The sequence below is a fragment of the Macaca thibetana genome, chromosome 15, assembly GCF_024542745.1.
Source record: "Macaca thibetana thibetana isolate TM-01 chromosome 15, ASM2454274v1, whole genome shotgun sequence".
Classification (NCBI taxonomy): domain Eukaryota; kingdom Metazoa; phylum Chordata; class Mammalia; order Primates; family Cercopithecidae; genus Macaca; species Macaca thibetana.
In genome coordinates, this window is record NC_065592.1 from 65312730 (window position 1) to 65327260 (window position 14531).

The 14531-nt window shown below is 38.9% G+C and overlaps 1 protein-coding gene across 2 annotated transcripts in view; it reads left to right on the plus strand.

The window, feature by feature from the left end:
- TTC39B (tetratricopeptide repeat domain 39B) overlaps positions 1–14531 on the plus strand; it is a 143768-nt gene that overhangs the window by 40231 nt on the left and 89006 nt on the right. For both annotated transcript variants that reach the window (XM_050759579.1, XM_050759582.1), the window contains exon 2: positions 129–163. In XM_050759579.1, coding sequence (XP_050615536.1) covers positions 129–163 — 35 coding nt within the window. The remainder of the gene's footprint in view (positions 1–128; positions 164–14531) is intronic.

A 14531-nucleotide genomic window follows, 5' to 3' on the forward strand; every position in this document is an offset into this window, starting at 1 on the left:
TTACTACCTGCTAGATCTTCCTGCCAGGACCACTCTCCCCAATGCATGTATTCGTTTTCTCTTTTAGAATTCTTGAGAAACTAATTTAGAATTCTTGAGAAACTCATTGTATTTTTTATTTCCCCCAGGACATTTTTGAAGATGCCTTGGAAACCATCTCAATGTAAGTAATAACATAATAAAAAGTATGTAGTCAAGAAAAATTGATGGTTGTCTTACATAAAAAGTAAATGTTTCATTCTCATTTTTTTGGAGAGTACTGCAGTGGCTATTTTCAGAAAAAAGTCACTTTTCTATAATTAAAGAAGTTGTGATTATATTTAAGAAAGGACCTATCTAATAATACTCTCAGATACATTTCTGAGTATTATTTTGTGTAACAAAATAAAATATTTCTCAACAAATTATTTGTTTATAACTAACTCTTTTAATAGTTGTTCGTATTTATTTATATCATTAGTCTCATTTTGTAGATTTTTGTGTTTGGTTTGCACTTAATTTTATTAAAAGCATTCACTGTAAGCCTATATAGTTTTTGTAATAATTCTAAATGACTAAATCATATTAGATCAAGTGGAATATTACAACTTACTTAACTGCTTCTCCATTGTTAGACATTTAGGTTATCACTGGCTTAAAAATGTAAAACTAAGTTTTACATGTGTATAGCTTTGTCATATTTTGAATTGCTTCTAAAGGTTAACATTACAAATGTAGAATTGCTGAATTAAAAGGGATGAATATGTTCAGTGTTCTTTGTATATCTCTAATTGCCTTTCTGTATTAATTAACTTCAGCTGCTATAACAAAACACAATAGCCTGGGTGACTTAACCAACAATAATTTATTTTCTCACAATTTTGGAGGCTAGAGGTCTGAGTTAAGGGTGCTAGCATGGTTGGGGTTCTGGTGGGGGCTCTCCTCTTGGCTTGCAGACTGCCTCCTTCTTGTTGTGTTCTTACATGGCCAAGAGAGTGACAGCAAAAGCTCTCTGATGTCCTTTCTTATAAGGGTGTTAATCCTATCCTGAGGACCCCACTCTCCTGACCTCATTTAAATCTGATTGTCTCCCAAAGGCCCCATATTTAAATTCCATCATGTTGAGGGTTTGGGCTTTAACATGCACATGTTCAGGTGGGGGTAGAGGGGCATAGTTTGTTTTACAGTACTTCCACAAGAGTATTATCAATTTAGTTGGCTACCAATACTATATAAGTAAAGTGGTTTAAATTGTCACATTATCATCACTGGGTATTATTTGAAAAACAGTTTTGCAACTTAAATGATACCTACTTTAGTATTTTTAAAAATTATTTAAAAAATACATTGCGTCTTTTGTATGACTTCTAGTTTTCTTTTGTCTCTTAGCTTTTTTCAGAATGTTTCTCTTAACATACTTATGGACTTTAAATTATATATACCCTAATCTTTTGTCATATTTGCTATAGATATTTGCTCCAGATTGCAATTTTTCTTTATTTTAGAACGACACATTTTTATTTTGTCCAAAAGTTTAATGTTTGTATTTTTTTTTTTGTTTGTTTGTTTGTTTGAGACGAGTCTTGCTCTGTCACCCAGGCTGGAGTGCCGTGGCGCTATCTCGGCTCACTGCAAGCTCTGTCTCTCGGGTTCACGCCATTCTCCTGCCTCAGTCTCCCGAGTAGCTGGGACTACAGGCAGCCACCACCACACCCGGCTAATTTTTTTGTATTTTTAGTAGAGACTGGGTTTCACTGTGTCAGCCAGGATGGTCTTGATCTCCTGACCTCGTGATCCGCCTGCCTTGGACTCACTTAAGTGTTGGGATTACAGGCGTGAGCCACCAACGCCTGGCTTATAGTTTTGTTTTGTTTTGTTTTTTTAAACTTAATTGTGATTGGAATTAACCTATTAATTAGGAGCAGTTTCAGATTTACAGTATTATTGAGGAGGTAGTACAGAGTGTTCCTGTGTAACCAGCCCTGGTTTTCTCTATTATTAATTTCTTAAGTTAGCGTGGTACATTTGTCACAATTAATGATCAATATGGATATATTATTGTTAACTAAAGTTCATACGTTATCCAGATACAGTTTTTACCTAGTGTCCTTTTTCTGTCTCAGGATTCCACCCATGATACCACTTTACATTTAGTCGTCATGTCCCCTTAGGCTCCTCTTGGCTGTGACAGTCTCTCAAACTCTCGTTGTTTTTGGTGACCTTGACAGTTTTGAGGAGTACTGTCAGTTATTTTGTAGAACGTCCCTCAATTGAGATTGGTCTGTTTTTTTTCCCCTCATGATTTGACTGTGGTCATGTGTTTTTGGGAGGAAGACCCCAGATGGAAAGGGCCATTCTTGTCACATCGTAGCAAAGGTCCATGATATCAATGTGACTTAGCACTACCGATGTTGAACTTGGTCACATGGCACGGGTAGTGTTTGTCAGGTTTTTCCACTGTAAAGTTACCCTTTTACCCCTCCTCCCTATTTGTACAGTACTCTTTGGAAGATAATCTGTTTATGTGATTTTTTTTTTTTTTTTTTTTTTTTTTTTGAGACGGAGTCTCGCTTTGTCGCCCAGGCTGGAGTGCAGTGGCCGGATCTCAGCTCACTGCAAGCTCCGCCTCCCGGGTTTACGCCATTCTCCTGCCTCAGCCTCCCGAGTAGCTGGGACTACAGGCGCCCACCACCTCGCCCGGCTAGTTTTTTGTATTTTTAGTAGAGACGGGGTTTCACCATATTAGCCAGGATGGTCTCGATCTCCTGACCTCGTGATCCGCCCGTCTCGGCCTCCCAAAGTGCTGGGATTACAGGCTTGAGCCACCGCGCCCGGCCTGTTTATGTGATTTTTAAGAAATCACTTCTATGGTGGGCAAGTGATCACCAGTCAGAAATCTTACAATTATTCAACCCTGCTCCTCCCTGGGTGTTGGCGGGAACTGAGCTTGGGCTGTAGTAGGCGATCGCAGTCCAGGGGATGGAAAAGGATGAGGCCGTGGGGCTGCTGATTGGAGTTTACCGGAGGAGACACTGCTTTTTCCAGCGGGAGCTAGCATGCCACACACACCAGAGAGGGGTGCAGGCCTCACAGAGGAGGACGGGTCTCACTGACCAATGGGACCACTGTGACCTGTGAGCAGTGCACATTGATGCTTGTGCTTCTCTGAGCTCCTACTGGCTTCAGTAGGCTGGTAGTGACTTTACCTTTGGGACGTCAGGAAGGCATTGCAAGTAGTTTTTAACATCTATCAGTTTTTAAAAAAATCAAACCATAGAAATAAACAAAAGCCCTGAATTCAACCCAGCTGAAGTTAATTCCTATCTCATACCAGCCCTAAAATTGCTAGTCCACTACTACTCTTCCAACACCGTTTGTCAGGTCCGTGAGGGAAAGAATTGATATTTGATATGTCCTTTATCAAATAAGTTCATTAAAATAATAACACACTGTTTTGGGGCTTTCCATTCAGTTCCTTTGATCTAGATGCCTCTGTTTGCACAAAAACAACTCTTTTGTTCAACCGCGTTAGATGGTTTAATATTAGCATTGTCTGGTTCTCAGAACATCATCCAAAATGACTCCTGTGATGGAGATGCTTTCGATTTGTGACTATCAGAAACCCCTTTGTGTACTTTTTGTTTTTGCTTTGAAATAAATTTTATTGTGTATATGAGGTATACAACATGATGTTATAAGATACATATTTAGTACAATTTTACTATAGAAGAACAAATGAAGATATCTATCGTCTCACATAGTTACCCTTTTTTTTTTTTTTGAGACAGAGTCTCGCTCTGTCACCCAGGCTGGAGTGTAATGGTGTGATCTCAGCTCACTGCAACCTCTGCCTCCTGGGTTCAAGCAATTCTCCTGCCTCAACCTCCCAAGTAGCTGGGATTACAGGCGCCTGCCACAACATCCAGCTAATTTTTGTATTTTTAGTAGAGACAAGGTTTCAACATGTTGGCCAGGCTGGTCTTGAACTCCTGACCTCAGGCGATCCACCTGCTTTGGCCTCCCCCAAAGTGCTGGGATTACAGGTGTGAGCCACTGCGCCTGGCCTAGTTACCCATTTTTTTTTCCTCCTGTGGCAAGGAGGAAAAATTTAATTTAATTTAGCAAAAATCCTGAATACAGTGTACTATTTATTATTAACTATAGTCCTCATGTTATACATTAGATTTTTTAGCTTGTTCATCCTTCATATTTGCTAGAGAAACCCCTTCATGTACTTTTAAAGTGGGGAATTCGAGAAGCATTGTGTGTCTTGGTGTCTTTTATTCTACAGTCATTTCTCATCCTGAAGACTGTAGCTTCTTAACACTGCCTCAGTTTCTAATGACTACACGTTTTCCCTTCATTGCCTCCGGAACTTCTCTGTGACTGTATTTATCTGCCAGCAGTTTCTTTCTCTTGTCTAATTTTAACTTCCCTGTCCTGCTCAGTTTAACAAATCCAAAGGTTTCCCCATTTTAGAATTTACCTTGCCCTTTTAGGTTTCTGGTGTGCATTGTTTCTCGTGTCCTTTAGACTGTCGCTTAAACGTTTGTGTGTCCTTTTCAGTGTTGCTGAATTGTTCCATTCCTCTCACCTTGGTTATAGCAACACATTATAGGAACCCTTCTCCTAATGGAGAGAAATAGATCCCAAAGCCAGAAGATGTAGCCAGATTAGATGCTGGAGTCCATACTCGAAGAATCTTGTAGCAGAGGCCTCCATTCAGAGTCTGTAATTGATTTCAATCTGATTTTAATAAACTTTGCCTTTTGGTCTTGTGCATACTTTTGCCTTACAGCGTTCTGAGAGGTATTGTAAGGGGGTAGTTTCCAAAGCAGAGCTTGTTGGTAATGACAAAAAATGGCAGTGAGAGAACAAAGGAAATATTACACACAGCCATAAAACTCCAAAGCACAGCAGTGTGGTTTCATTTTGCCTTCGTGCACACAACTACATGTACCTTCCTGGGGAGATGGGACTGACCACAGACTTGACAGTCAGACTTGAACTCTAGTCCCAGTTTGCCATTTACTAGCTGGGAGGCCTGGGACCAGTTTCTCTGAGCTTGTTTTCTCCTCTCATAGATTTATTGAGAGGATTACATGAAATTTAAGTTAAATGTGATAACGGGAGTAAAACACATAGTTGGTGCTCAGTGAATATCGGTACTTTTCTGCTTTCCCTGGTAGGAGTGTGGGTTCTCCAGAAACATAGAACCAATAGGAGACATAAAATGTCTATATATGAAGAGATTTGCTGTAAGGAATTGACTCATGTGATTATGGAGGCTGAGAAGTCCCTAGTTCTGCAGTTGGCAAGCTGGAGACACCGGAGAAGTGATGGACTTCCAGTCCAAGTCAGAGGCCTCTGATTATAAATACATGTTAATTGTAAAAATTTTCTTCACTTGTTTTTATGTGAACTTTTTGTTTGTCCTCATTTCAGGGTTTGTCAATATTTCGCACATTTCCTCTTAAATTGGTGATACTATAACATTCCCTTTGTGAATTCTGCAAAACTGAGTAGAGTTCTTTTTCCTTACACTTACTGAAGCATACATTTTGATCTTATGTTTCTAGTGCAGAGAGCAAATGCTTCAATCTCTCTGTATCAAGATGCAGTGCTCTTGCCAACCTGATGATTAATTTCTTCCAGTGAATATTTTCTCTTGAATGCCTAATGAAAGGATTCACACTAACAGATGAAGGAGGCCTTAAATTGTTTCCACAAAGGAAGTCATTTCTTATTTTTCTTTTTCTGCCTAATGAATTTACCACTCTCAACATAGATTTTTCCTACCTCTGGATCTTTGTGGTAATGATTGTGTTATTTTAACTATTTTGAGAAATTGCTAGTTTTGTAAACTGGTAGATCATACAAAAATCTCCACCATTTAGAACTGGAGGAAAAATTAGAGATGTAAAAAAATGTTAGTGGTACATTGACCATGTTCTTTTTAAAAATTAAAATAGGCCAAGTGCGATGGCTCACGCCTGTAATTCCAGCAGGCTGAGGTGGGTGGGTCACCTGATGTGGGTGGATCACCTGAGGTTAGGAGTTCAAGACCAGCCTGGCCAACATAGCAAAAACACATTTCTACTAAAAATACAAAAATTAGCTGGGCTTTATGGTGCATGCCTGTAATCCCAGCTACTCGGGAGGCTGAGGCGGGAGAATCGCTTGAACCTGGGAGGCGGAGGTTGCAGTGAGCTGAGATTGTGCCACTGCACTCCAACCTGGGCGGCAGAGCAAGACTCTATCTCAAAAAAAAAAAAAATTAAAATTAAAATTAAAATAGTTTGTGAACTTTATGACCTGTTTGGCATAAGGAGGTGACCTCTTAAGGAGCAATTGTAAATTAGACCCATCGCGTGATATATAGAAATTTGTCACAATAATATGCAGTTCTATATTAGCTATAGTCTCTTGCTTCCTGATTTAACAGTTCCATGCTGGTTTGCACTTCCAGTGCTCTGATGATGGAGTGTCCTCTTTTCTCAGTGTTAGTACCCGGTTGCCATCTCTGACAATGTAGTGGTGGATGTAATAAATCTCTTGATAAATTAACTGTGACATGGCATGTGAAGAGTAAATATAGTGTTTTGGGAATTCCAAAAGAAAGCTATCTTTTGGTTGGGAGATGGGGGTGCTGGCATTTGCTTTGGATTTTGAGGAGTGGGTGGCATTTCAGTTGGTGGAGCCAGTGCAGAGGGTCAGAGGTGGCGACATGCTGGGTGAACAGCTCTGAGGACAGTGGCCAGAGCACAGAGCAGTGAGTTTGAAACACCAGTGGGGCCCTGGACACAAACGAAGTTGGGTCATGGAGGATTCCTGGTCTTGTCTAGTGGGGAGAATGGACTAACCATTTATAGTCATCGTGATTTGGTGTTTTGTTTTTGTTTTGTTTTTTTGACGGGATCTCACTCTGTCTCCCAGGCTAGAGTGCAGTAGCGTGTTCTCAACTCACTGCAGCCCCAAACTCCTGGGTTCAAGCACTCCTCCCACTTCAGCCTCCTAAGTGGCTGGGACTACAGGCAGGTGCCATCACGCCTGGCTAATTTTATTTTTTGTGGAGACACAGTTACCCTATCTTGCCCAGGCTGGTCTTGAACTCCTGGACTCAGGTGATCCTCCCACCTTTGCCTCCCAGAGTGTTGGGATTACAGGCATGAGCCACTGTACCTGGCTGGTGGTATTTTTGATTAACCTTTTCTCATAAAAACCACTGTGGGCAGTGGGACAGAAATCTAACTGGAAGGCCTGGTTGGGCACTGATTAATTTTTTCTTTTCATGGTAGGTTAGAGAAGTCAGGGGAGACAGATCAAACTTATGTTCAAAGACTGTTAGAGCAGATACAGGTTTAATATATTCTCAGCGGTGGTCTTTCATATTCCAGAGCATCTTACGAGAATTTTGAATTTATCCTCATACAGAAATCCATATGTGTTCACGAGAGTCCTGAGGTGGTATGAATACAGTGGAGATGAATGTGTCTGTTTGCAAGAACTGCTTTGAATTTGTACTGATCTGTAGAAGGTGAAATTGGCAGATATTTTTAGTCAGGTAATTAGAAGCTTACAATGGAAATAAAAATATTTTGATTCCTTCTTGGCCTTTTGTCTAAGATCAACTGTAGTATAAAAATACTTTGTATGATAACATTTCTCACAAACTTTTTCCTTCTCCACACCTTCTCTTTTGAACCATAAGTTGTAGATTAGAGTGAGGTAAGGCCTTTAGGGCCATTTTCTTTTCCTCATTAGGTTATATCAATTGGTGTTGATCAACTACAATAGTTCTGTCTGTTTTAATTAAGGGTGAATATTGGTGAATGATAGTTGGAAAACATCTGTTATTTTTCTTCAGAGTGGTTAAGTTATAAATAGTGACTCCAGGCAGAGTTAGATTTGTTTTCATTTTTCTCTGCTGTTTTTTTTGGCTCCAGTTTTTCCCTGCAGGTAATATAAATGTTACTCAAGTCTGGAAAGGGAGTTTTGTCCTCTCTTAATTTGATTTTCTTAACCAAGTCGATAGTTATTTTATTAGATCTAAGATGCCATTGATATTGTTATCTTATATATTCTTAAGGAAGGAAAAAAACACAATGAGGAATTTTAAGGAGACCTTGCATAAAGGAAAGGAAAAATAAAATCATCATGCAGGAAGGCACAGCAAGGAAATGTGTATATTTCAACCTTGTTATTAGGTAGGGAGGGGAAAAAAAACCCTCTAATGAGATTCTCCACCCAGATAATTTTTTTAAACAGCTCTATTGCAATATTAATTTATATCTCATATAGATTCCTATTTTAAGTATACAATTTAATGCATTTTAATGTATTTACAGAATTATAGAACCATCACGACAATCTAACTTCAAAACATTTTTATCATCTGAAAAAGAAAGCTGTGCCTTTTTATAGTCATTCTCTATTCCCACCCTTAGCTGGGGCATTAACTAATCTAATTTCTGTCACCCTTAGCTGGGGCAACCACTAATTTAATTTTTGTATATATTTTATGTAAATAGAATAATCTAATTTGTATTATTTTGTGTCTACACATGTCATAGAATGTGTTAGTACAGATAGATGCTCCTTGACTCATGATGGGGTTACATCCTGATAACTTCATCATAATAAAAAATATAGTAAGTGAAAATGCATTGGATGCCCTGACAAACCCATTATAATGCTGAAAAATTGTAAGTTGAACCATACCAAGTTGGGGACCGTCTGCACTTCATTGCTTTTTATGGCTGAATAATTTTCATTGTTATGAATATATCATATTTTATTTATCCATTCATCAGTTGATGGGCATTTGAGTCATTTCCAGTTTTTGGCTATTGTGAATAATGCTGCTGTAAACAATTGTGTACAGTCTTTGTATGAACATGTTTTAAATTATCTGTCATACAGACACAGAAGTGGAATTGGTGAGTTGTATGGTGAACCTATGTTTGACTTTTTAACGCTCTTTAGAATTTGAATTGTAAGCTGGTTTGGAGTCTGAGTACATATAAATGGTGTCACCCCCCCCAACAACTTCAGGCAGGTTATTTAACTTTAAGTGGATCAGGTTAGTGGTGTCCTCAGGTAATTGGCAGAAGCAAATGCAGATCCTCTCCCTAAGAACATAACTGATTTAGGGCAGTCAAAGTTGCTGTCAATTTTAAGATGTATCTTGGGGTTAGGGATATTCCATGATGAAAATTTGTATGTCATGGAGTCAATGATATAGTAAATGGAAATAAAAGTTCTTTAAAAAGCTCAAGGTAAACAGCATTCCTGGTGTTTTTTCCTTGTTTTTGTTACCACTTGGCTTGCTTCTCTTTGTATTTTCTTTTGTCCTATTAGATCTACTCTAATGGTCTGCTATTGTATTTAGACCTGCCACTGTGAAGTTCTTCATATAAGTTCATAGGGGGAATGAGAATGTGTGTTGTACATGTTTTAAGATATAGATCCTATAAATGCTTCTTTTCACTACAAGAAGTGACAAGATTTCATAACTTGAAGGAAAGCCTCTGAAGGAAAGCTCCTTAGCAACACTTTGGTCCAATGATCTCATCTTACCAAGGAGGTCCCAGCAGAGATGGAAGACTGAGTCGTGGTCGGGGTGGTGTTTGTGCAAAGTAAATGACCAGTGAACCCCTATGAGCAGGACCTTTGTGATTGTGGTTGCCTTGCTGCAGGCTCAGTATCCTCTCTGACCCTCTCACCCTGGTAGCAATGCTTAGCTTGTGTCTGAAAGCCAGGACTTTGCTCTTACACTGAGTTCCTTGCCTCCTCCATAAGTAACCTTCTTGATATGGCTGCTGCTCCCTGCTGCTGTCTTTGGCTGTTTTGATAGTTGTAATGGGAAAGAGGTCCAATCATTGCTTCTTTGATCACTCACTAGGATGTTTCACAAACACATTAATTTTTATGTCCCAAACTGAACTCTTGGTATCCACCTCCTTTGTTTATCTGAAAACTTTGCCTTTTCTGTAAATGTCTCCACCCACCATCCACCCATTTGTTCAAGTCAGAAGCTTGGGAGAGACATCTTTGATTCCTTTCTTTTCTTTTAATTTCCACATTACCAAGTCTGATGATTTCTACCTCCAAAATATATTTCCCATCTGTTCACTTTCCTCTCTCTCCACTCTATTACATTAGCTTAAGTGACTATACGATTTTGCTTGGACTACTTTAAGAGCTGGCTAGTGGTTAATGTGTGTTCCTGCTTCTTTTGTTCTCTCCCTCCACTTTTCCAACTGCACCCCACTTCTTCTTCATACAGCAGCCCAAGTTATCTTACTTTATTTTTTCTGAGACGGAGTTTTGCTCTTGTTGCCCAGGCTGGAGTACGGTGGTACGATCTGGGCTCACCGCAAACTCCACCTCCGGTTCAAGCGATTCTCCTGCCTCAGCCTTCCTGAGTAGCTGGGATTACAGGCACCTGCCACCACACCCGGCTAATTTTGTATTTTTAGTAGAGACGGGGTTTCTCCATTTTAGTCAGACTGGTCTGGAACTCCTGATCTCAGATGATCTGCCTGCCTTGGCCTCCTAAAGTGCTGGGATTATAGGCATGAGCCACCATGCTCGGCCTAAAATTATTTTTAAAAATAAGATAATTTGGGCTGGGTGCAGTGACTCATGCCTGTAATCCCAGCACTTTGGGAGGTCATAGCAGGTGGATTGCTTGAGCCCAAGAGTTTGAGACCAGCCTGACCAACATGGTAAAACCCCTTTTCTACAAAAAATGCAAAAAATTAGCCAGGTGTGGTGGCACATGCCTGTAGTTCCAGCTACTTCGGAGGCTGAGGTGAGAGGATCATCTGAGCCACAGAAATCGAGGCTGTGTTGAGCTGTGATCGCACCACTGCACTCCAGCCTGGGCGATAGAGGATGACTCTGTCTCAAAAAAAAAAAAAAAAGAATTTTAATATGACCAATTTTGAACATCTACAAAAAGTAAAGAAGATAGTAAACCGAACCTTATATACTAATCACTTAGCTTGTATAGTTGTCAACTCAAGGCCAATCTTATTTCATCCATATCCTACCCCCAGATTATTTGGAATCAAACCCTAGACATGATAATTTATTTCTACCTGTAAAGATATTAAAATATATTTCCTGAAAACAAAGACAATCTTTTTCATAATTACCATTCAGATACCAAGATCAGGAAATTAACATTGATATAGAGCTATAGTTTATATGCTTTATATGACATCATTTTATCTGTGTTTTAGCTTGCAAAGGTTGCTTTTTAAAAATATCACAAGACTGTTATCACACCTAAAATGTAATAATATCCATCCAGTAACTTATCAGTGCTCAAATTTTTCCAACTGTCTCATTTATTTTTTAACAGTATGTTTGTGTGAATCAGGACGAGTGATCCTTTCAGAAATTAAATGGGATGATTTCACTTCCTTGCTTAAAAATCCATCCATGAGTTTTCATGTCTAAAGTTGAAGCCCCGGCCCGGCTCGGTGGCTGACGCCTGTAATCCCATCACTTTGGGAGGCCGAGATGGGCGGATCACGAGGTCAGGAGATGGAGACCATCCTGGCTAACACGGTGAAACCCTGTCTCTACTAAAAATACAAAAAAACTAGCTGGGCGAGGTGGCGGGCGCCTGTAGTCCCAGCTACTCGGGAGGCTGAGGCAGGAGAATGGCGTAAACCCGGGAGGCGGAGCTTGCAGTGAGCTGAGATCTGGCCACTGCACTCCAGCCTGGGTGACAGAGCGAGACTCCATCCCCCCCCCAAAAAAAAAAAAAAAAAAAAAAATGTTGAAGCCCCAATCTACCTTTGTTCATAAGGCTTGAGGTGGTTGGGCTCCCACATACTGCTTCTGCCTCATCGAGGGCAACTCTTGCCCTCATGCATGACCCTCCAGCCACAAGCCTTATCCAATTTTTTTGTCGTGCTGCTCCGGATTAGAGCATATTTGCCCTAACTCTTTTCCGGGCTTTTTGCTGGCCATCCTCCACTCTCAGCTGGTGTGTCCTCCCACTTTCTCAGTGACTCCACCAACGTAGTTACTCTTCCCCCATTTTTCTGTCTTGGCATCTTGTTTGTGTTTGTCACTCCATTTCTCATTTTGCAGTTAATTGTTATTTGTTTTTTGATCATCTGTTTTTTTAAGGTTTAAGTTCTGTAATAATGGGTCTGCTCTACTTTGCTTGTCATGGTGTACTTGGCACCTATGCACCATGCTTGCCACATAGTAGGTGCTCAGTATATATATGTTGGAAAAATGAATGTGTGAAATTAATATACTGTCTTAGTCCATTTGGGCTGCTGTAACAAAATCCATTAGACTGGGTAATTTATAAACAATGGAAATTTATTTCCTCACAGTTTGGTAGGCTGCAAGGTCCAAGAGTAAAGTGGCAGCAGATTGAGTGTCTGGTGAGGGCCCGTTCCTCCTAGATGGTGCCTTCTTTTTGTTCTCATGTGGCAGAAGGAAGCCAAAAATAGTGGAGGGAGGGGAAAGAAAAAAAAAAGGAAGAAGCAAAAAGGGACAAAGAGACTCCCTCAAGCTTTTTTGTTAGGGCACTAATCCCATTTACAAGGGTGGAACCCTATCACTTCCCAAAGGCCCCACCTCTTAATACCATCACCTTGGGGGTTAGGTTTCAACATATGGATTTTGGAGGGACACAAACATTAAACCATAGCATATACTATTAAGAAAATATAGATGGATCCTCAGAGTAGACTGCTAGGATTTGCAGTACATTAAAGAAAAAAAATCTAGCCATCATTGAGTTCTTAATGAGTATAGGGCACAATGATAATTGCTGTGATTATTCAAATAGTTAGTTAAGGGATCTTCTGGAATACACATTTTAAAAAGATGATTGTGGCTGATTGTGTTCGTAAACTGAAATGCACACATAATTAAATAAAGTCCAAATGTTTGGGCATAGTAAACACTATCCATAATTGTTGGTGTCTCCATTGCCATTTTTATCTGATGGGCTGACTCACTTTTCACTTGAAGTTTGTATAAACGAGCTGTCAGAATCTTAAAGGATACAGTGAGCTCATTGCCTTTTGTTAACTTTTTACCCTCTTTTACCTGACATCCTTTTTTTCTTTCTGACGCCTTCATCCATTCCCTTTTCATCTACCTCATGATAAAAATAGGAACCTAAGATGACTAATAAAACACCCAAAAGCAGATACTTGTGAGCTTTGTCTTTTGAAATGTGCCAAACTTCTTCATTGCTTGTTTTCTGAAAATTCATCAGTCTTTCTGGTCCCCTTTCTGTTTCCTTCTTCCCTCTTTCCCCCTTTTGTCTCTGGTTGTAGAACATTATTCTATGACCAGAGAATAGAATTCCTCAAAGGCATAGTGATATTTGGTTTAGGTACATTTTTGAGTAATATATAGTTCAGTACCATGCATGCTATATGTCTGAAGACTTAATAGCCACCAACAAATTGGAAGAACCCTGAAATTGCCTAAAACTGAAGAGATATTTGGGGATTTACATATAACTTTTATTACTGTATAAAGTAATTTCTATGTTATTTATTTTTATTGTCTAGAATGAAAATATTCATACCAGCAAGGGTCTTTTAAAATTACCTTGTAAGCAGAATGTTATAGTTAGAATGAAAAATGTTAAAACTCCATATAGCTCTGATGAATTAACCTTTTCAAAGGTGTGGGCATAGTTTTTGGTCTCCCCTGTAGGCAATACAGCTATAAGCTTTTGATTTTTATTTATTTTAGTAGTTAGGAAAGTTTTCTGCAAGAGTAACTTGACTTTTATGGAGGAAAAAAAAAAAGTCTGTGTGTGTGTGTGTGTGTGTGTGTGTGTGTGTATAAAGTTCTGTGTGTCAGATCTCCCATTGGCTTAAGGGATTCTTTGCCATTTAAAAATTTCAGCCTATTTTGAAAGAAATTATACCTGTAATGTGTAGCTTGATTATATTAAAATAATTTTATGTAATCACTGTAAGAAAATTAAGCCTGTGATTGGCTATGTAAAACGTATATTTTAAACAATACATTCTCTTTGTCTCAGTACAGTAGATGGGTCCTATATTTTCAGCAGAACTTAGTTATGTAACTTATATAAGGATACCTTTTCAGAGAATCCCATATAAGTAAAAATTATTTGGTAATATGTATTTAACCTACAAAATAATTTATTTGAAAGCATTTTGTAAAACTGCAAAGTGTAAAGCAAACGTAACATAGTATATACGTATAATATATTGAAGAGCACTGCCGTTTTTGTAAAAGCATTATTTTTTTCAAGATACAACACATTTTGATATAGCTATTTCATACAGTCTCACAATGGCTCCCTTAAACTATAAAAATACTTTATAAAGAGTTAAAAAAAGAATACATTTATTAAAAAACCTAACAAATATCTAAGAAATAAAAGTGAGTGTTATCCTTGCTCATTTTCCAGTTCTGAGACCTGCCGCATCAAAACAGGGAAAAGGAAGGAAAGGATGCCTGCATTGCATTTTTTTTTTTTTTAATGCTAGTTTTATGAATTTATAGACACTCCAGGTTTAAAA